This window comes from Tinamus guttatus, unplaced genomic scaffold (assembly GCF_059628265.1).
Source record: "Tinamus guttatus ecotype Peru unplaced genomic scaffold, ASM5962826v1 Tinamus_guttatus_pri_ptg000027l, whole genome shotgun sequence".
NCBI lineage: Eukaryota > Metazoa > Chordata > Aves > Tinamiformes > Tinamidae > Tinamus > Tinamus guttatus.
Genome location: NW_028288561.1, coordinates 4,793,643 through 4,815,661, shown reverse-complemented (window position 1 = coordinate 4,815,661; position 22,019 = coordinate 4,793,643). Strand labels below are relative to the sequence as shown.

At 39.4% G+C, this 22,019-nt stretch overlaps 1 protein-coding gene across 1 annotated transcript; it reads right to left on the bottom strand.

Annotated features, from left to right (window-relative positions):
- Positions 1 to 7,643: 7,643 nt before the first annotated feature.
- EDN3 (endothelin 3) lies at positions 7,644 to 21,303 on the bottom strand. Its single transcript, XM_088527930.1, has 4 exons — positions 21,017 to 21,303; positions 20,475 to 20,712; positions 8,113 to 8,274; positions 7,644 to 7,744 (listed from the first exon to the last, which is right to left on the bottom strand). Exons 1-4 carry the CDS (start codon positions 21,066 to 21,068, stop codon positions 7,672 to 7,674), a joined length of 525 nt encoding a protein of 174 aa, XP_088384056.1. The 5' UTR covers positions 21,069 to 21,303; the 3' UTR covers positions 7,644 to 7,671.
- Between the last annotated feature and the right edge of the window lie 716 nt (positions 21,304 to 22,019).

The following is a 22,019-nucleotide window of genomic DNA, read 5'->3' as shown; positions in this document are numbered from 1 at the left end:
TAAAATGTAATTCAGTTGCTGATATCATAGCAAATCAGATCCCTCAGTAAGGTAGTGGTTCAGCTCTGATGAACTGAGCCCCAGTGCCTGCTGTACTGGTGGACACAGCAGAGTAGTAAATACATATGTTAGAGAAATAAAAAGTTTCCAAAAGATTTTTTTCAGGAAAGTGATGTTGTAGTGTTTTGCACAGCATATAATGTTCATATGGCTTTTGAGTGAAAAACAAGAGTGTTTTCCAGAAATGAAATATGCACACAGTGGGTTATTGTTTTCTTCAGAGATTCTTCTTATTAAAAAAGACTGGGTACCCTGTTGCCTCTGAGCAATATATTTAGGATTCTGTCATCCTAACCCTGTTTTCATTACTAGTCCAAAACTTTTGAACTTTCAGAATCATAGGATAATTCTAGTTGATGGGGAAGTTTGTTAACTCATGTAAATGAGAAATGTTGATTCCTTATTTACAGAGTCCATGGTAGGACAATAGAAATATTGGTCATCCATTGGTGCATGAGCTGTTTTCTTTCTAGCCAGATAACAGGATCTGTTTGTAAGATCACTTTCTTATATTCTAAAAGGGTTTGCCAAGAAAATATTGGGGAGGAATAAACATAAGTGAGGAAGAATATTGTTCATTACAATTTAGAGCAAATGGAAATTTTATCTTTGAAGGGGACCTCACCACAAAAAGCCTTCTGTGGATTTGGCATTCAATTCTAAACTGGAACTTAAAGCATGTCCTCAAATTGGGTTCCTTTTATTGGTACAAGGTGGTTTCTTCTGTGAAGGAGTTGATGAATTGGATGTTTGCCTTTCCCTATATGTTTCTGTGCTCTTGCACTCGGAAATCCAGTTCCGCATGCAGAAGAGCCTGCTTCTGGCTAGACGTGCTAAATACAGATGTCAGCTCATTGTAGACTAGCAAGCTGCTCTATCACCCAAGCAGGATAATGCTATTTGAATACGATTGTCATTACTGTTATTCTCCTGTTAAGTGTTTCATGTTTGGTAAACATATCACTGGCTGATCCCAGGCCTATTTAGGTTAGGGCTTCACTAGTTAGCATATTCCCTCGCTTACATGACTATATTGATAAAAGCCTAGCCTAGACACAAATACAACAAAACAGTGAGCTTTTGTTGATGATGTTTGCTAGGGTTTGCAGAGCTGTGCCTGCAGGAGGAATTCGGTTTGTTGGGAGCTGTCTTCCCCAGACAGCTTGGCCAGAATAGCTACCCACAAGGCTTCTGTGGAAAGAATCTTGCACAGCCCCTAGTGATCACTACCCACCCACATCGGGAAAGCCGAAAAGGGCGCAGGTCCCAACTGTCCAGCGCACCCTTCTGCTAGACTCTGTCCTCTTATGGAGGGTTGTCAGTGTGAACCAGCTACTTGGTTGCCTCGGATGCAGCTTGTGTGTTCATGTAAACTTCATTTCTGTTTCAATTAATGCATGCGGCTGTTACGTGCGTTCTGAGCTTGTATTCGCTTACCTTCACTTGCTTCCATGTGTTGCAGCCTGAATTGACACAGCATAAAATGCAGGACCATCCAGAGTTATGGTGAATATGAAATATATTTATTGTCTTTGCCAAGCAGAGAGTGAGCTGAGTTCTAATGAGTGATCAGTAATTGAAGCCATATGGATTCAACAGTAGTTCCCATATGAAAACCTGGAAGGCTGACTATTAAGAGCACTGGAACAGGCTGTCCAGAGAGATTGTGGATTCTCTTCCTTTGGAAATATTCAAAACCTGCCTGGATGCCACCCTGTGCCACATGCTGTAGGTGTCCCTGCTGGAGCAGAGGGGTTGGACTACATGATCCCTAGTGGACCCTTCCAACCTCAACCATTCTGTGATTCTGTAAGGCTGGAAGTTCTGAATATAGTTTTGACCATTTCTCCACCCTTTTTAATTCTTCAAAATTGAATTGTTGATCAAAGTGAACATTACAAAACAAAAATTCAAAGACTATGGAAAGTAATGCAGTCAATATCCACTTCACAGCCACATGCAGACAGTGAAGTAGAGTGTAAGAAGTCTTTCACAATCTAAAAAGCTAAATTTCAGTCCTGTTATTGTCCTTCCCAAGGCCTGTACCTTATTCGGATGGAATATGATTATTGGCAACAGTGAAGATGCTTTAATTATCTTTTATTTTCTGTACTTATGAGATAGTTCAGGGCCTGAGACATGAACATTCCCAGTGACAACTTACCTCCATATACCTGTGGTCAGTTCACATGCTATCTCTTTATGGGTTGTCATGCCCACTGTAATAAATATTTCAAAGGCCGATACAGAAAGGAAACTTGAATGTTCTCTAAGTGAAATACTGGCACTTTGATGTCTAAATAACCTTGTCCATAGAGAATTTTAAAATATTCATGGGAAAAAAAAAAGTATAAATGTAAAAGACTTATTGCTGATGCGTTGATAGTTCAGCTCTTGTAAATGAATACAATTACACTTTTGTCAACAGAGACATGTTCAGACACCAGGGATCAAGGCTGGGTGATTGCACATGGTAAAGATTCTTAGATGCTAGAGAAACAGAGGTGCAGAGAATGTTTATAGATTTGCTAATGTATCTACCAAACCTCTGGTGAAGCTCAATTGCACTAACTACCAGCATGGGTTGCCTTTATAGTTTAAATCAAGGCACACCTATCTTCCAGAGCACCGTGGAAAATCTTGGGAGCCAAAATACTTGAAAATGCAACTGCTTTTCAGTAAAGCTTGGCAAGATACTACTGCAAGGTAAACAGAAAGTCAATATCCTTTGTTTAATTTGTCTGAAGAAGTTTAAGTCTCTTAATCCTGTCAGATTTTTTGTACTCAGAGCTATCCAGATCAGGTTATAGGTATATCTTTTCTGTTGTAAAACTCTAGTAGTGAAAACAGGCATTGTTTCCAATCTCATGTGTTTACAATTTTACTGGATTGCTGTTCCAACAGATTTCGAGCCATGGATTTAAAGGTTTAATATTCTTATGGCTGGAATTTGTTCCGTTTCTAGTAAAAACTTCTGGTTGCATTTTTTGGTCTTATTCTTGTTAGTCAGCATTTTACTTAAGTCACCTTTTTTTTTTTTCTCCTTAAATCGCCTTGAATCAAGTTTTCACTATTGTCTTTCCTGTCAGTTATTTTTACCTAGCTGTTCTGAAAACCAGTTCGTAGCAGTAGTTTGTGGAGTATGCATGAAAGATCCTAGACTGGCGATTGGAACAAGTCTTTCAGCTGGAGTACTAGTCGTCTAAAGGTAGAGTCCAAAAACTTAACTTTGCCACCACTGCGAAGGGTGCTAAGGACGAATCTAAAACAAACATATCCCCAACCTGGGACCGTGGTCTTCTCTTGGAAGAGCGCACTATAGTGTACATAACATACTTGCATACTTTCTTGCAACGAGGGAAAATAACCATTGTAAATGAAGTTTGCAATGGATTGAAACTGGTTGAAAGGATCTGAAATGTTTTAGAAATGTGTGTTTTAAGTCACCTTGTTCCAAGCAGTTTTGTTACTTTTAATAAAAAGTGTCTTGTTTTAAACAGCCTTTACAGCCACATTAGAAGCCTTTTTAAGTTCATATTAATGTGTTGTCCTGAGTTTTAGAGTCTGTGAAGCTTTGCCTATATAAGAAGTCTGGGTGTCTTCCCCAACACATGTCTCAGAAATGTGTCACTGTTTGGCAAAAGGAAAAGCATTCTTGCATGCTTTTCTGCTCAGCTGAGTTTTATGAAAAAGGCTTGGATGCCAGACCTGGGAACTGTAAAACCATCAGAAACATTCATTCAGTTATTGCTGGCACATCATGCTGGAGGTTTCCATTGTACTATGGAGAAAAAATAATTTAGTTGTGCTGTATTTAATAAACAGTTGGAATATATAATAAATCCCATTTGGCACATTTTTAAAGCAGAGGAAAAATAGTTTTAGCCAAGAGAAAATCATTCTGCTTGTGTGACAGAAGGACTCTGTGAAAAGGTATCACTTTCTCCAGCCTTGATAGACCTCAGTGGATTACAAACGATCTTTAGTAAGGATACCAGTAAATCAGAGGTTTATTCTAATATTACTTAGATTCCTTTACAAAAGTTGTGAAGTCACCTGAAAATCAACTTTTCTCCTACACTGCTTACTTTGTCATCCCTATATTGACCTAACAGGAGAAAGAATAAACAGAAGGATAAACCTGGCTTCCAGGTTTAGATAGGAATTTTTGTGTGTAATTTTTAAAGAACTGGATTTCAAATTACCTCAACATCCACTAGTTAAACCTTAGAAACATGTCAACCTACAAACCCTGTTTGAAATCTGACTCCCTAAGAACTGAGGAATATCCATTGTGACATTTTCTATAAATGTTTAAAATTAAATAATAACAGTCTGATGGTGATTAACTATTCTTGCACAGAATACGGATAGCTCTATTCCAGAAGCCAGGGCATATAATGGTCAGGTACATCCTGCATTTTGTAAATTAATTTGGAGATATCCCCACTAGAGTTTTTTTTTTTTTTTTTGGTCTCTTCTAGATTTGATATGTTAATTTGTTGTCTTTGCTGTGTTTATGATGAACTGATTTTTATACTAACTACATTGCACTACCTTGATGCAGAGTTTTCAGCTACTGTGTATAGTCCCAAAACCAAACTATTTGAAGTGGGAATTCACATAGAAAAACTGTCAGATTATTATTTCTTTAGAGGAAAAAAAAAAAGCACAACAATAACACCCACAACCCACTACTCAAAGACCAAATGTAACTTACTGCCAGAGACCGAAGACAACTGAATTAGGTTTTTATCTTTGAATGTTTAAAACTAAATGAAAGCAGGTGAGGCTGGGTAAGGTGTGAATCAATCTTCAAATTTAACACTAAAATTGAATCAACTTGGGGGAAGAGAGTAGAAGATCAAATACAGACTGACCACTGAACACTGTATGAGTGGACAAAGCATTGACAGCCTTGTAAGCACTGGCATACCAGGGGTTTGCCATTTCAGAAAAATATGTAAGAAGAATGAACTTCAAGTCAGTAAACATTATTGGTAAGAAGAATTCACAATCCAAATGCACCAGTATCCAAACTGGGCCACATGGGGGTTACATTTGCACCAAAAGGATGTGACTTTTTAACATGTAATTATTATCAAAGAAATTTTATTATTTTTTGAACTCAATTCTCAAACTGTTAAAACTATCAAACTCTTTTGAAGTTGGCAAAGTTTTGTATGTCCTTAGCATATGCACTCATTAAAAAAAGTAAAGCAAAAAAGTTATTGCTTATAAATTGCTTATTATTGCTTATAATTATTCTTCATAACAAAGCTTGACTATTTTTTTAAATCCAGAACTATACAGTGCCTTTCAAAAATTTTGGGAAAACAGTTATGTTTTTACAGAATAAATAATCTATTCTCTATAAACATACAAAATCATGCCAGCAAGTAAGAAAATGATACAAATGCAATAACTGGAAGATATATTTACTTTTATAACTATAATAATTTATTTATGAAATATATCTACATATATATAAAATATATCATATATTTTTTGGCAAAGATCTCCCTTGTTTTGAACAAAATGTTACCACTGTTTTAATTCTATATAAACATTTTTTTCCGCTCTGTTTTTTTATTTTGCTGGTCTCCATCTCTGTTCTGATAAAATATAATTTATTGTCATCTGGTTACAATTTAATCTATGTGCCCTGGGAAAGTCTGCTTGAAGGTCAAACCAAAAAAGATCTGTATTGTCACATCACAAGTAAAAGGTTTCCTGCTTCTTTTTAAATTATATTAAAAAACAGGTTTTGAAAATATACTTTCCAGCTTCTTCCTGCATCCCCCTATCAAAAAAGTCCATAATTTTGTTGAAATCATTCACATTGAAAATTCTCCAGGGAAGATATTTTTCTTTTTGACAAGTTTTCAGGTTGTTCAGTGATGATGTTTTGATGAAGAATTAAAAATATGATTTTAAAATATTAGCAAAGATGAGTGTATCTACTCTGGATGATATATAGGGGCTTAGATAGCAAATAGTCTAGTACAGAAAATTACCCTGACTGTATGAAGTTTGATTTTAAGTTCCACAGTTTTACAATATTGGGTATCAAACTTTGAGGTGTAAAAATAATTTGTGCCTAAATTAGGTAATCTATTGAATAATCAATGTATACTCTTACCTTGCTATAGTTCATAATAATATTTATATTAGCCATTCATATTTATTCTGCATAGATACTGTCATTTAAACATCTGCCACAAAGTTACAATATGATTCAGGCTTTCATACATTAACGAGAGAAATATTTTATTGATTTATTCTTAAGGAGAACTCAATTCCTCTCTAACTCATCATGTTCTCCCATTACAGCTCCCTGCATAACGTTTTGGCTGGTTCTTCAGACAGACAGCAAACAGTCAGTGGAACAGCATGTTTCTATTGTACTTTATAAAGTCAGGCAGAAAAAAATAATTCCTGAAACTTTGTGTTGCTGAAGTTTGAATCCTCCTTTGAATTTTTCTTCGATGCTGATACATTCCCTGCCAGGTTGCATGATACAAATTTTCCTTCACTGAGACTCTCATGAGAGGAGCATGGGAGAAAGCTTATTCAGACAGGTTCACATGCCCTCAAATTGGCGTCGATGAAATTAGTGTTACGTGATTCTGGATTCTCCACTGGCATCAGACTGAAGCATCAAGTTTGTCCATCTCAATGGAGAGATGTAGTTTAAGTTCTTGCTTCTGAGCTTCAGCAATTAACAATAAACCTTAAAAAAAGAAAAAAAAAATAGCTTGACTATTCTGAATCAACAACCAACTCCTCTTGATCCTGATAGGACTATGATCTCCTAATCATCTCCATTTCTCTGGTTATTTGTGCACACAGTGAATGTTACCCAGATGGTGAATTAGCTCTGATTAAATAATCAGAGAAATTCAGCCTGGAGACTTGTAATCCAAGTGCTTCCCCTGAGAGCTAAAAGGGTTTGGATAGTAAGGTGTGTTTGTTTTGTTTTTCTTAAATTCTGTGGTTCTAATGACTGCTGTGTTTCATCCAAAACTATAAGTATTTGATAACACGAGAATCATTTTAAATTTCTTGCATAGCACTGTATTAAGATTTGGAATTGAATCTTTTTGAAACTGGTTACTAGGTCACAGTAAAGTCTTCATATTTGATATCTAAAGTAGATTTTCCCCTCCAAATATCTTTTCCACAAAGTTTGTTCTGTTTCCTGAACCTTAACAACTCAAGTTTTACTAGAGCACTGCACCGTGACATGCAGCTTATGTTGTTGCAGAGCTAAATGAGTAAAAAGATGATAGACAGGAACAGCCCTGGCCTTAAGGGGAAAAAAAATTGTGGGACTTTTGCCAGAAAATGTGTTGGCTCATAGCCAGAAAATCCAACTCTAGAAGGAGCTGTAGCAGCACAGGGAAGGCTGGAGTCATTCTGTGCATAATCAGTTATTTAAAAAAGGAAGCCTCATTTCAAAAAAAAAAAAAAAGGAAAAAAAAAAAAGAAAAGTAGTAAGATAATTTAGATGTCAGAAAAGGCTAAAAAAATGGAAAATTCATATTTCTACCCAAGATTAAACTGAAAATGAGCATACCTGATGGTTCAGAATCTCCCAGACTCTCTGTGCTACTCAATGAAAGCATGTTCCTTTTCCCTGCATGTGTCTTTCTTCTCTATTGTTTTCACTGATCCATGATTTCTGAAGAGGCAATATTTACCAAGTCCTTAATTGTGATCTTACCAGTCATACAGAGTTATTTATAAAGTGTTAAATGACATATTTTTCTTTAGACTACATAATACTTGGTATTCTTATCTAAAATATTGCAGTATTAAGCAGGCCTTGAATTATCCTGTTTATTCTTCTAATTGGAAAGGAAATTGGCCGTTTCAAAAACAGCACATCAAAAATAGAAACACCATAAATAAAATTCAAAATACCAGACATGATAATTTTGTTTAAAAACAATTCATTGCTAATCCTTTACTTTGATACATGCAGCTTGATTATTTAGCTTCATTAAATAGTCAAATTACTAGACAGCAGTGTTAAGGAAGGATACTCACCTTCTGTCTTGCGTTTTCCTGCAAAACTGCATACACTGCTTGTCATGTGCATCCAAACAAGAGCACCGAAACGAAGACTGGAGAGTACTTTGAATCTGGCCTGCAGACCTTTTGCCTCTAAAACTGCCTCTGTAGTTCGATAGCCCGTATGGCACAGTCCTCCTGTCAGGAGAATCACAATGACGATATAACTTACAAACCAGTAAGAGTTCTTTTCATAGAAAATAGACCTGTTGATGCAAACTAATAAACCCTGGCACAAAACTCAAACAATTTGCTCATGTAAAAAGCTTTCCTTGTAGAAGATCACATCTTTTGCTTAAAGTACTCACGCTTTTGCAAAGGTAGAAAGTAGCAGAAAAGTAAATTAATGGCAGAATTAGTTGACAAATCTACTGTCTGCATATGAAAATTTTGAATAACTAGCAGCAGATACAAATAGTTTCCCAAGTTACTGCTCGTTTTAATTCTTATCTATCCTTTCATCATCTTCATCACTCAGAGCCTGGTATACCCATAGATTTACTATTTTCATCACTCAGAACTGTCAGCATGATTGGTTTGCCATATTATGTTTAGGGACCTGACACCAGAGTTATAGCTGTGAGAATCAGTAGGATAATCTTCTTAGTATGGAAGCCACAGTGATACATATCCATTAGTGATATGTATCCTCTTTTTTTTAGGAGATCATATTCATTCTTTACAATCAAGAAATAGCAAGAGGTAATTCTCTTTATTTCCCTCCAGTCTGGCATACTCTGCTCTTTAAAGGAATATTCAGTAATATTGTTTTCCGGAAAAGGGCATGCTTCATCACTGCCTGCTAGCATGCCGGAAATATATTGATAGTTTTGATTGATTTCATAAATGCAAGGTGCTTAAGAATCTCTACTGATAGCAGGTACACCATGTGGAACCTCCAGAAATCCAGCCATGTTCAATGCTCTTGAGGTGTGGGCAGATCAACCCTATCAATCTGCTAGAAATCAGAGGAAAATCTCTTATTCAAAAAAAAGGATGAGGGAATAACGTGCAGGAGAGGAGGTTAGTGTGGCAGTACAATGCCTGAATGATCAGTCTGGAGCAAGTTGGATTTCTAACATTTTCTTTCATAAGAACATCATTAGGCTATTAATTGGAAATCTGAGAACTTTCCATTCTCCCACACTCATGCTGAGCTGAAAGTGTCAGAAACACTGCTCTCCGAATATATGCAATAATTTTTGATTGGCAAGACTGATTGTAAAAGAAAGTCATAGAAATAGAGAAATAAGCAGTACTTCTGTGTGTTCGAGGTCATAAGAACTTTTTCTCCTGCAGATACTGTTACATATTTACACCACATAATTCATCCTGTCTATGTCTTAATGCTGGGAAAGACTAGCAGGATGCAATTCAATCTGAAAAAACTATTTAGGGCTTGATTGTGCCCCCCCACACACATACCACCTGCACCTTCTCAAACAGTAGATTGAAAACCTATTTGCTGTCCTCAGGAGTAGGCGTAAGTCCCATTTTATACTTGAAGAGGATTACTAATTCTATACTGGCATCTACTTTATAGTAATAAGTGATAAATGCCTAATATAGACAACTTCTGACACAAACAATTGCTTTATTATTTTATTTTTAGACTCATTTGTGTTGTTTATGAACTAATGGTTGCTATTTGGAGGCAGGAATGCAAAATGCCTATGTTTTTAAGAGTGGCGAGCCTTCTGTGAAAACTGTTTGGTAAAAATATCTGTTGTGCAACATTTTGCTCAGATTTAGGCTGAAATGAAAACGTGAGTCTTGCTTGGTCTAATCAAACTTGAAACCCCTATCCCTGAGCAGGGAGGTCTTGAGGGGATAGAAAAGTTTTTTACAACTTTTGCAGATGTCATCCCGCTATATACGAACTAGACATAAAATACTGCAGTATGTTTTTCTCATTACTAAAACTGTTTCCTATTTTTCCAGCAAACAATGCTATTTTTTCTTACTCTAATGGCTCTAAATCAGACTCTGTGCAGGACTGAGCTGTTGCTCGTGCCTCTGTCTGGGGTTCTGTCTGCAGAACTGGAGTGGCAGGGGGAGTACATGTGCTTGCTCCTTACTTGCTAGAGTTTGCAAATTAGTGAAATAGTTAGAACTGGGATCAAACTCAATACATCAGTTATTAACAATCAGCATTAGCTATGATAGTTAAGTAATGGACCCGTAACCAGTCTGATGATGTGTTTGATATGAGATAGTAAAATCCAGCAAACAGGCAGGAGTGGGGAATGCAGCATAATTACAAGTGATAGGAACTATGAATCACAGCCCTAAGCAAAGGAAGAGACTGATATTTTAGATATTGCTTCAGACGTTTCTAAAGAGCCTACAGCTCTGTGAAACAAACTTTGTAAGTTTAATGCTTCTAAGCATATGTTTCATTCTTGAAAAATACATTCTAGAACACTTTGTTCTCAGTGGTACTGAGAACAATGTTCTCAGAAATACTTGCAAATGTAATAATATTTTAAAGTGTAGTAATTTTAACTAGAATACCCAAGCAAACACTTTTATGTAAGCAAATAAGCAGGCATGCCAACCAGAGTAGGGAAATCTGAATTTTTATCGTCCTCCCAGTATCATCCTGCCTGTCTGTAACTTCTAAGAAAAAAAAAATCAAACCAAAAAAGAAGCTTTAATAGCAGCCCAGTCTTTCCAGTAGCATTCAGAGCTGCAGAATGCAGTAGGTGTTTTCTTGTCTGTCAGTTACTGTGATAAAACTCATAAATTGCAACATTGAAGCAGAAGTTACAATGTGTGCATGGTTCTCATTCCAGTAACTGAAAATGTCAGTAATTCAAGTTAGTTCATGCCTCTTTCTCAGTACTTCAGAAGTGAGAAGAGATGCCAGAGATTCAGTTGAACAAATATCAGAAGTATTTGCCTAGCAGCATGCTTATCTTAGATTGTTGCATATGATTAATGAATGGCTGCTTGTGCAGCAAATCTTATGGTGCTGCAATGCTCAGGTTCAAAATGGGGGAACTAGAATCTATTTCTACATAGAGAGTGGTAATGACGGTCGACATTTTACTGTTACCAAGTATATCTGTTGCTAAGAAGCCAACTTATCTTTCCATTTTGGTAGGTGAAGCATGTCTTTTAGTCAAAGCATGCTATCTTTAGCACACAGAGGGTAGTTTCTGTTGCACAGTGAGGATGAGGGACAGCTAAACTAGGCAGAAGCAGATTTGTTGGCTGGCCGACTGCTGGGATCAGTCTGAGCATCTGATTCCCTAGCACCATAGCCCTAGTGGTTATTACCAAATTCTCTGACAAAGTACTAGCTAAGAGCAATTTGGAAACATTTTAAAATTTCTATGTGCGATTCACAGATTTTTAATTTTTTAAAACATGTTTCACAAGAAATAAGTTTCTGATCTTTAACTCAGACTATGTTGTTTCTCCTTGTAGAAGGATAAAACTGTCATGAAATAGTAAAATTGTTTTTCCATGTATTTAAGGACTAAGGTGTTCAAGGTGTTCTTTCTGCATTTCTTCTCTACAAAGAGAAGAACCGAGCACATTGAGGCAATTCCGGATCAGCGTTTCCAAGGTACTTCTTTGAACTGGCATGTGGGTGGCAACATTCAAACATGAGATGCAGGAGGAGATGGTTCTTTTTGTAGAGGTCAATTACCAGTGTGATTACTGTGGCCAGGGAGCAGATGCATAAAGGAGAAGCCAATATGCTCATTTTTTAAACACTTGCAAAATTACAGTAGGTCTGGGTTTAAGGAAACAGTTTCTTTATCAGTATAAACTATTTTGTTCTTTATTCACATTATCAGAAGGGATCATAATCAGGGAGGAAAAAAAAAATTACTATCGTTACTCTCCAGTGCCTGGAATTAAGCCATGTGTATGATTTGCCAGTGTCCCACTATCCCTTGTTTGTCCTTTAATGAATGGTCAGTGCTCAGACAGCCAAAATCCAACTAGCTTATTTTAATTCTTACAACATGTGACTAAGTTTCTCATGCTATGTTATAATTGACCTAGGAGTTGCTTTTATTTTCTACTTTCCCAGCCACTTAAACACAGCAGATACCTCCAGGGCACTTGTGAGTTTCAGCCAAAACAGAAGTATGAGGGGGTTGCAGCATTCATCTTAGATATTGTGATTTCAGCATTCAGCAATATATTTCTGGCATGTATCCAGGCCAGTCAGGCTCCCAAGAGTCTCCAGTGTTTTCAGACATTCTTAAAATGTATGAGATCGCTGTAAGGACCACTGAGAAAACAAAAGAATGGGGAGAAGAAGCAAGATCGCTTTATATTCTCTATGTGAACCAAGATGTCTCCAAAATGAAAACTGTTAAGGGGATATAATGAGATATTTCTGTGTATAATCTCATGTAATCTCATGTATTACTATGTAGAAGAGATCATTGGCTGCTCTGGAAGTTCACTCCAACTCTCTGCAACCAGCATATTTTTTTTAATTGCAGATAGTTTGCAACAGTTATTCGTCCCATATTATCCTTTGATCATCACCACCATTAATTAAGTAAAACACCATGGGAATGCTCTTCAAAGACGTCCCTAACTTGCTGGTCTTATGTCATCCAGCTATATGCTGTGTTCACAAAAATTGTAAGGATTTCACTGCTTTTTTTTTTCCTGCTTGATTATTCAAGTAGAGCTGAAGAGATATAATAGGCTGTTCCATCTTACCAATTGTCTTAGTTCCTCATCTATTTAAAGATTTATGATGACACATGGAAATAATGTTTCTTCTGAGTAGATTCCTGTAGTTACAATTCTTTTCAGAGGAGAGAATCAGTGTTTATGCTTTGTAGCCCCACCTTTATTTCCCACATCCTCCATTTCATAGCAGTCAGTGCTCCTAGATACCTAAATAGGCTACTGGTATCTAAAAGTTGTAACTCCAAGATCTTGCTGAATTTGGTTTTATCTGATTTGTTTAGTTAAGCTTTTAAAGGGCCCCAAATTAGTTATAGTTAATTAGTTATAGCTAATTTAGGCAATAAGCCAAGGATTGCATGTATCTGCTTCAATATTAGTCTCACTGACCACATGATTTCTGTGATCTCCCTCCTACTGGGACTTCCTGGTATCCAAACTTGGTACCCAAGCGCCATTGAGACTATCTGAGGGATAATGTCTCTGTGATAAGGCAGATCATCTGTCTGGATATCTCCTTTAACAAGCCATTGCAGAAGGGTTACAGCAATGAGATAGGCTAGAGCAAAACTCCACTATCTTGCTAGCAACCTACGTGCCTGTCTACTCGTGTCAGCAGACTTAATGGACTGGTGCTGGCACAATCAATGGAAAGAATGCACCAGACTGCATTCTGTCTCAAATACCATAAGCAGTATTTCTGTAAAGTGAGCTGATCCCTGAAAGCTACGGTGAGCCCTGGCCAGTCAAGCCACGATGGGAGACAGTCAGCTCTTGTACATGCCTCAGGAGCACCTTATGAAAGAAGAAGGTGAAAAAGCTGGGCAGGTCAGAGCGGCTTCATTTTTTCCTCCTGTTTGTTACCCTTCTTTGAAGACCATGGCATGTCTCAGGCAATGGAAAGAAGGATAGACTTGCATTAACAGCCCTGAAAAGAGGCGGAGATGCTTCAGACAGGAGTGAGACTGGGGCAGAGAGCAGAACTGAGGTGTGGACAGGAGGCAGTCAATGTAGGAGCTGGGAGTTGACAGGGACAAGAATAATTTAGGGTTGCAGTACTTGCTGGGCATGAAAATGATGATGAAGACTCATTTTTTCTTCAAGCCATTTTATATTTAGAATGAGTTGCTAGGGTTTGCCCATCCTGATTTAGGAAACTCAGTCATACTAACTCTGCAAAAGGATACAGAATAAATGTCATCTTCCCAAGCTTTATACACCTTAATTTCCTTAAACTAATTATTCCAGCAATATTAAATGAGCCATATTTTGATCCCTGCGATAACAAGGTAATTCCAGTAATATGATCTCCTAAGTAAATGAGATAACTTTACAATATATATATATGGTACATTCACAGTGACTACAGACCATGGTTTCAAAGAACTTGATTTAATAACTTCACTGACTACCAGTGCCTGGTAGCTTTGTCCCCTTTTCCTATAAAAATAAGCCATCTTGCATTCCTTTTGCTTTCCTATTTTATATATGGTCTTTGGTAAATTAAAACATAATTTAAGCTTGAAGCAAACTCAAAAGCAACATCCAGTACAATTGGCAGGCAGCAGATATTTCTGCTGATCCTTACTGGGAATAACTATGTCTGTGGCTTTTATAAATAGTTAGGAAGGAAGGGTTCCCATAGCTGCAATCTGGCTTACCTGGCAGGGACAGGCTACCCAGAAGCATGTATTAGCAAGCATGCTCCATAAAATACATAAAATAATTTATGACACACACGATATTCTTATTAAAGAAATGAAATAAAATTAAGTGGCAAAAGGTCACTTTTTCAAAGCAAGTCTCAGTATTCATTATTAGCTTCTGCACCCCCCATACTGTCTACACAAAACCATTCTCCAGTGCATGTTTCCACCATTCCCCACAGCGTGTATAGTTAAAAACACACTGTTGGTTTAAAAACAAATAAAAACCTGGGGAAAAATAAACATAGAGTGTTAAGACTGATGAAAGTGACTGTGGTTTGACAGCCCTGGAAATGGTTATTCTTCGTTTACTCTTAGAATTTGAGCAACATGAAGAGCAATAGAGAAGTTTCAAAGCAGTAGCATTGGCATGTGCCCTCCCTGGTCCCATCCTCTGCAGGGCTCACTCCTGCACTGACCTGGGAATTGAGTCTGCAGAGCCAGACCAGCTTTAGGCCATCCTGAGGATACTATTGTTGAGATATCGATACTACGAATGCTAGAAAACATCAGTTAAAAATAACTAATGGAAATGAGGAAGTTTATCTGCTTTATACTTGATTTTTTTACACCAATATGACATTAGATTTCATATGTTCTGGTTATGTTAATTGTTACTAGCTTATTAAGATTTTCCTTTTTCACTCTCAGGATACATTAGAAAATAGAGTACATATGGATAGTCTAATGTTGGTAGAATTCACATATGTAAAACTTAAATTTCAGTGAACATGCGGATAGTAAAGTCTGCAAAATACCCACCTAACTTTATCCAGGAAAATAAGATCAATTGTAATTGCCTAGACAATATTATACATTTTTCACACGGAATCAAAAACCCAGTAAAGAAAGAAATAGGCACCTTTTAAAAAAAAAAAAAAAAAACAAGGCTCCTGTATACCATGTTTTGGTAAAGCAGCCAGTGCACCTGATTTTTACATCATTTCAGGCACAACATCATCCCAAGTAAACACATAAGCTGTTTGCATATGAAAGGACCTGCTACAACGTGACAGTGATGTTGACATCTGTGTTTGGCATTAGACAGGGTAGATAAATGGGAGGGAGGGCCTGAAGAGGAATCTCTTGCTGCAGACAAGCTAATTGTTGTGAAAAATGATTCAGTTGTGAGTTTTAGCATTTGCATTTGAAGACCCTCCAAGAACTGGTTTTTATTTTTTGGTGAATCAGAAAGGCAAATTTTATACAGCTGTGGAAAATTCCATAATATCCTAACATTATTAGCTGTTCTAGTAACAACTATGTTATTTTTACTGTATAAGCCAAATGATTTGTCACTAAAACAGACTAAAAAGAGAGAGATGCTTAGTTCAAATCACTGTCATAATATCTAGCTCAGCAGCAGTTTAAACATGAAAGACTAGTTCAAGTACAGTTTAGAACTAGTATTAGCTGCGTACTAAGTTATATTAACTTAATAATATGTTTTCATAGTGTAAATCTCAGGGCTAGTTTTAAAATGATCATCCAACAAAAGGAATTGTGTAACACGCCTCTTTAGCTGTTTGAACAGTGAAATACTCGCCAAGACTGATGGACACTGCGGTCTTCAGTGAGCTTTCCAATTCAACAGAAAATTCAGGCATCAGCTTCATCCTTTTGGCACTTGGTTCAGATGGTCAACCATGCTCACTGTTAGACAGATTATCTTCCTTTTCTGAACTTGCCCGGCTTGCGGCCACCATTTTATCATTATGTCCTTGCCTAGCAGGGATTTTCAGTCTGATGTATTATTAGCACATTGTTTTGCTGAACACGACCGCTTTGCCTGCCTTCTTTTCTTTCTGGTAGTATATAAGATCTTGTCTATTCTTAACTAATGAAGAAGATAATTCTCAAAAAAGGGGGTAATTCTAATATTTTAGATTTATACCACCTAATACCCAGAAGGATGAAAAGCACTTTAAATTACATTCTGTATGTTTCCTTTCACAAAATTCAATCACTTATGAAATTCAGGTAACAAAAGGATGAGGTAGATAGAAAAGAAAAAGCCAGCAGGACATCCTGTTATAACGATAGCATCTAAGAGGCTTGGAGTCTTCTCTTGTGTGAAAATACCCAAATCTTCTCTGTATATGAGCAAACTGGGTGAAGCGATGGCCAGATAAAGATCTAAGATGGCATTCTGATGGTGACCTAAGCCAATAGTGAGCAAAGTCATTAAGTTAAAGCTGTTGGATAATTTAATGATAGGTGGAATCAGCTGCTGTTTGCAGTTTAGCTTCTGATAAGCCTTAGATTCACAACAAACCCATTTGTCATCAATTCCAGCAGAAACAGAAAATGAAAATGAATGCCCTTTTTACCCCAACAGGTAGTCATAGGAGGTCAGGAGGAAAGACTTTCACAGGTGAGCTCTGGAGTTGTCAACCTAGACCTGCTCCTCTACCTAAATGGCCACCAAAATTTAGGATGCAACCTAAAAATGTTACAGAAACTTCATGTGTCTTATTTATGATGGCACAAGAATGTGTCAGCCTGTGCTGGTGAAACACCTTACCCTCCACCAACATATCCCACTCTCAGACTACTGGTGAGTCTCTGCCTTTGTACTTCCAAAGAGGAAACAGAGCATGTGTGAGTGCAGAGGCTCAAACTCTTCCCCTCACTTTGACCTTTCAACCCTACTGATTCAGAAATTTTTGTCACCAAAACATAGAAAAACCTTTAGATCATTATGTAAGCTCATCTTTTAGTATGAACTTCAGTCAGTTATTCCCCTTTTTTGAGCTTAGAATCTAATACCGAAATAAGGCATCTCATCTAAAAAAAAAAAAAAAAGGGCGGGGGGGAAAAGCTTTGATTTAGACATTTCAAGAAACTACCACTTCTTTTGGAACTTTGCCTAAGTAGCTAAATGTCTTTATTATGCTAATCACTTTTTGTCTACAAGGCATAATTGCATTATTCTACTCTCACTTACAGATATTCCTTAGGACTTCTTCCTTTCCACTTAATGCTTTCCTATCCAAAAGGAAAAAAAAAAAAAAAAAAGGCAGTATGTCAAAAATAACACTGGCGTACTCATGGTCTGGATTAACAGTAATGGTTCGTGGGCAAATGTAAAGCAATAGGCAAGCATGTGTGCATGTAATTTCTTATTTAATTTGGGATAGCTACAGAGAGTCAAGGGCTGCATACTCTCCAATTTAATGCTTTTCAGCAGCTCTCATTACTGATCTTAGAGGTTTCTCAGCAAGGATAGAAATACACCCTGTGTTGGCACTCTGATTCCACCACTGTTTTTATTGAAACCACTTCTCCAGGGAGGGAGGGGAAGAGGGGCCATGACCAATATTTGTTTTGAATGTATTAAAACAATGCTTAAAAGCATCTTCTGTTGGAAGAAATGGTGAGGAAGAAACAAGAGGAGAAAGTTAAGTTCATCTATGGTGTATGGAGGAGAGAGTAATCTGGAAGCAGAAAACATTAAGGAATTTGCGATGGGAATAAGAAATGATCAAGTGAAGGATTCAATGAGAAAAAAATGAAAACAAAAAGTAATTGCAGTGTTTGGTGTAGGAAATAAAATGGAAAAAGACATGAAGTAAACAAGAAAAAGATCAGAATTAACAGATGTTAGGAAAACCTCTCCAGTCTTTAATACCATTTTCTGGCCTCCCATTGCATGTGTGGTCCTCGGAGCTGTATTTGAGCCAAACATTTCCTAGTAAATATAAAAACTTTCAACAACATGCACAGAGCAACATGAAAGGTCCATTTACAGCTCATGCAGTCTATGTCTATGTAACTTGCTTCCAAAGTTGTTCCTGAAGTTGTGTAACTACTCTAGGCCTGATTCTTCTCATGTACATTCAGGAAAACCTTTTCACTTCCTGAGACATTGTATAGGTAGAAGGTGAGGCCAGAATTAGGTCCATTCATCCAAATGCATGATAAAAACCCAGTCCTAGGCTGAATATTTAATATTGTACTATCTATTGTACTGAACATACTCAGAAATATCAAATATCTCTATAAATGATATTTTAATTACTATCTCTGTTCTCATATACAGAAGCTTTTCCCTGTGGAAGAATCCTAAGATTTCTGACAGCCAAGACTGCAGCTTAGAGAGTGTTGTACATCCAGCCACTCTGGTGAACAGGGCCTTTCTTTTCAGTGCTGCCCTTGCACACTGGAGCAGGGAAGTTTCAAGGATGCGCTAAAGGAGAGGAGAGCAAGGCTGAAGTGCAGCTCAGACACCTGGCTCTGCCAGCCTAAGTGCACCGCTTCCCTTTTCCACTCTCCAGAAACCTCAGCCCACCAACTTCAAGAGTGCCTCTTTTCTCTGACTATAAACAGCAATTACAGATTCGAAGAAAAAATATATATATATAACAGTTCCTAGTGGACTCATTCCCCTACAATTATCCACCCACTGCTTATCAACCCTATGGGGCCTCTAGCAGCCTGGTTAACCTACTCCCAACAGTGCTGGGAAATAAAACATATTACAGACTCTTAAACTGAATTATCAGGCTTCCTGAGGTCAGGGAAACCATATACGTTTTCATTCTGTATTTTTGTTCTTCCTTTGCTGATCTTCACACAATCTCATCAGTGAGAATTCATTATGCACGCTATTAATGTTCCAATGTTGTACCCAAAATACTTTTCACACAAGAGGGAAAATGGTGCTTCTTACTGACCCAAACAGAAGATGCTATAAAAATAGACTTTAAAAATCAGCAGAATTCTATTTATTCAGTCTGTGGCCAAAAAGGAATGTAGTCTCCCTGTTTTGCTGGTGAAGCTGTGACTCAAATATACCAAGTCAAAAATATTTAGCTAAAATAATTCTAAGTAATCCTGGGATGGATTAGCAGAGGTATGGAACTTGAAGAACTGAATGACTTCTCTGAATGCTTTATACTTATTGCATGTTTCTGTAATCTAAAACTCATTTGACTTTATTTTTTTGCTACTTTCTTTTTTTTTTCTCTATTCCTTTTGTTATTGTAATTGGATTAAAAGCTTTGCAATTGAATCAAAGGCAGATCTGGCTTAGTGCAAATGTTCCCAACTGTAGTTAGTGAAGTTCTTGGTGGTGGCGGCACGTGGAGGTTTCATAGACAAATGGTCCCAGTATTTCTTAATTCTGAGGTTCATTAGATCAATCTAAAAAATAGACTTCATTTGATCTCCTGCTAACTTTTAAATGGACTGCTGGAGTTGCCACAGCACTGATACTTCCTGGCCTATGAAATAATCTTAACAAATCTTTGTCACTGAAAGATACAAGACATGGACAACAGTCTGGGACAAGAATGATTGCAACTTTCAGGCTCAAGGCAGTGTCACTGTCCCTGGCTGCATTAAGTGCTGCAGGTACCGATGCTGCTTTTCTGCCTCCGTGCTTCACCTCCCACTGACCCTTACGAAGCTCAGAATTTCCACTTCATGGGAAATGTTATGTTTTCAAAAGTTGTTTTTGTTATGAGTTGGAGAAAACACTTACGTTCCCCATTCCCGCAAAACACAACCATAAGAGAGGTTCTTTTGCAACATTTTATGTCTGGAATAGTGCAGTTTTCAAAAAGTGTTATTAGTTTAACGTCAAAATATTTTCCCACGTGAATTCCTATGCAGGGCAGCGCAGTGTCGCACACTCTCCTTCGTCCCCGAAGAGCGGATTATTGGGCGCCAGCTCCGAGTCTGCAGCCGCTTTTGCCCCGCGGCTCCCGGCGCCCCGGGGGCGCCGCCCGCAGGCGCCCTCGCCCGACGCCGCCCGGCACCTGCGCGCCCCGCGCCGGCAGGTGGCGGCGCCGCCCGGGCACGGGGCCCGCGGGCGCCCCTGCCCTGCCCTGTCTCGCCGCGCTCCCCGCGCGGGCAGCGCCGCCGCGGGCGCCCGGCCGTGTCCGGGGGGCGGGCAGGACACGGCGCAGCGCCCGCCCCTCTGCCGCCCACCCACCGACCCGGCGCCCGCCATTTCGCACTCACTCGGGGGTGTTGATCCAGATGATGTCCAGGTGGCAGTAGTAGACGCACTCCTTGTCCTTGTAGGTGTAGCAAGTGCAGCGCCGGGCCCGGCGCCGCAGCGCGCTGCCGTCCGCTTTGGCCCTGCCGCCGCCCAGCAGCGCCGCCGCCTCGCTCTCCTCCCGCTCCTTCTGCCCCAGCGCCGCGGAGCGCGGCTCGCCCCCCGGCAGCGGCAGCGAGCGGGGCCGCGGCGGCGAGGACCCTGTGGGGCGGGAAGGCAAGAGCCGCGCTCAGCGTCCGCGCCCGTCTGCCCGCGCACCCCCGCGCCTCTCCCGCCAAGGGCCCCGCAGTCGCCGCTCCCGCCACAGCGTCGGGGCTCCGTTATGTCTGTGCACACTGCGGCGGCTGCTGCGCTTCGCTTTGCACCCACGTAGGGCCAAGCGCTGGCTCTGCTGCTGGCTTCTCTAGCACGCCTCGGAGGGGGCTGTTGCTGGCGCCTTTGGGGAAAAAACTCAGCCTTTCTTTGTGTGCATGCGTGGGGATAGCAAAGAAAGAAACTCTTTTACCTGCAGTCGACGTAATTGTAAGTCCAAAGAGGAACAGTAATCCCAGCTCCATTAAACCCAAATTGCACTCTTGGTAAGTGCAGGCAAAGGTGAGCGGCGGGGAAAATGAACCGTCCCAGGAGGAATCGCTTCAGGTTGGCGGCGAGGAATATCCTGAGGCTCGAGGCAAAACGCTGCTCGCAGCGCCGAGCTCCCACACGGAGGTGTGATTAGTGGTTCTCACTTGTAGTTACTTTCCGCCAGTGCAGATTTAATCCTGAAGGGGAGAGTGTTGTCAAGAGAAGGGAAGACCCATCGCTCGGCTTTTCCCACACACACCTCCCGCCCCCACCCCCAAATCCGATCAGAAACTGGAGCTGCTGTTTTCCAGCTGCAGACACCTCCCACAGCGGACAGCTGCGGGCCGGGGCCGGGGCTGGGGGCGGCGCGGCCCCCGCGCCCCCCGCCCGCGCAGGTAGGGCCGGAGCGGCCGCGCATCCCCTCCGGAAGCCGCCACAAACCCCCTTTGTTCGCGCTTCCCCGGCGCCCGCGCCCATTGTTCTCGGCGGGATTTCGGAAGGGCAGATTGCTGGGGTGATAACAGCTCCTGCTGCAGCCTCTGCCGCGGAGCTGGCAGCGCTCTTTGGTTTGGGGGTTTGTTTTTCTTTTTTTTTTTTTTTTCTTCCTGGACTCTGCTGGTGATTTCCCAGGTGAAATCAAGTCATCAGCTCCCTAATGCTTGCTTTTTCCTGGTTAATTACAGGCACTTCTTTGTCGGACAAACCTACGTAGGGTTTCTAATTTAAGGTGAAAGGCATGCTTACTCTGTGCAGTGCTTGTCACTCGTGCCTGGGACAGTACTCATGGGCTGCTATCCTTAATATAACTATTTAAGGGTTAAGGAAATTTCCTTTATCTTTTCTTACAGCAGTGAGTGTGTTATAGCATTTGTAGATAGCACATGGGCAAAGGTTAGCTAACTTCACTGCGAGTACTTTAAATCAAAGCAGGATCTTTTATTTAA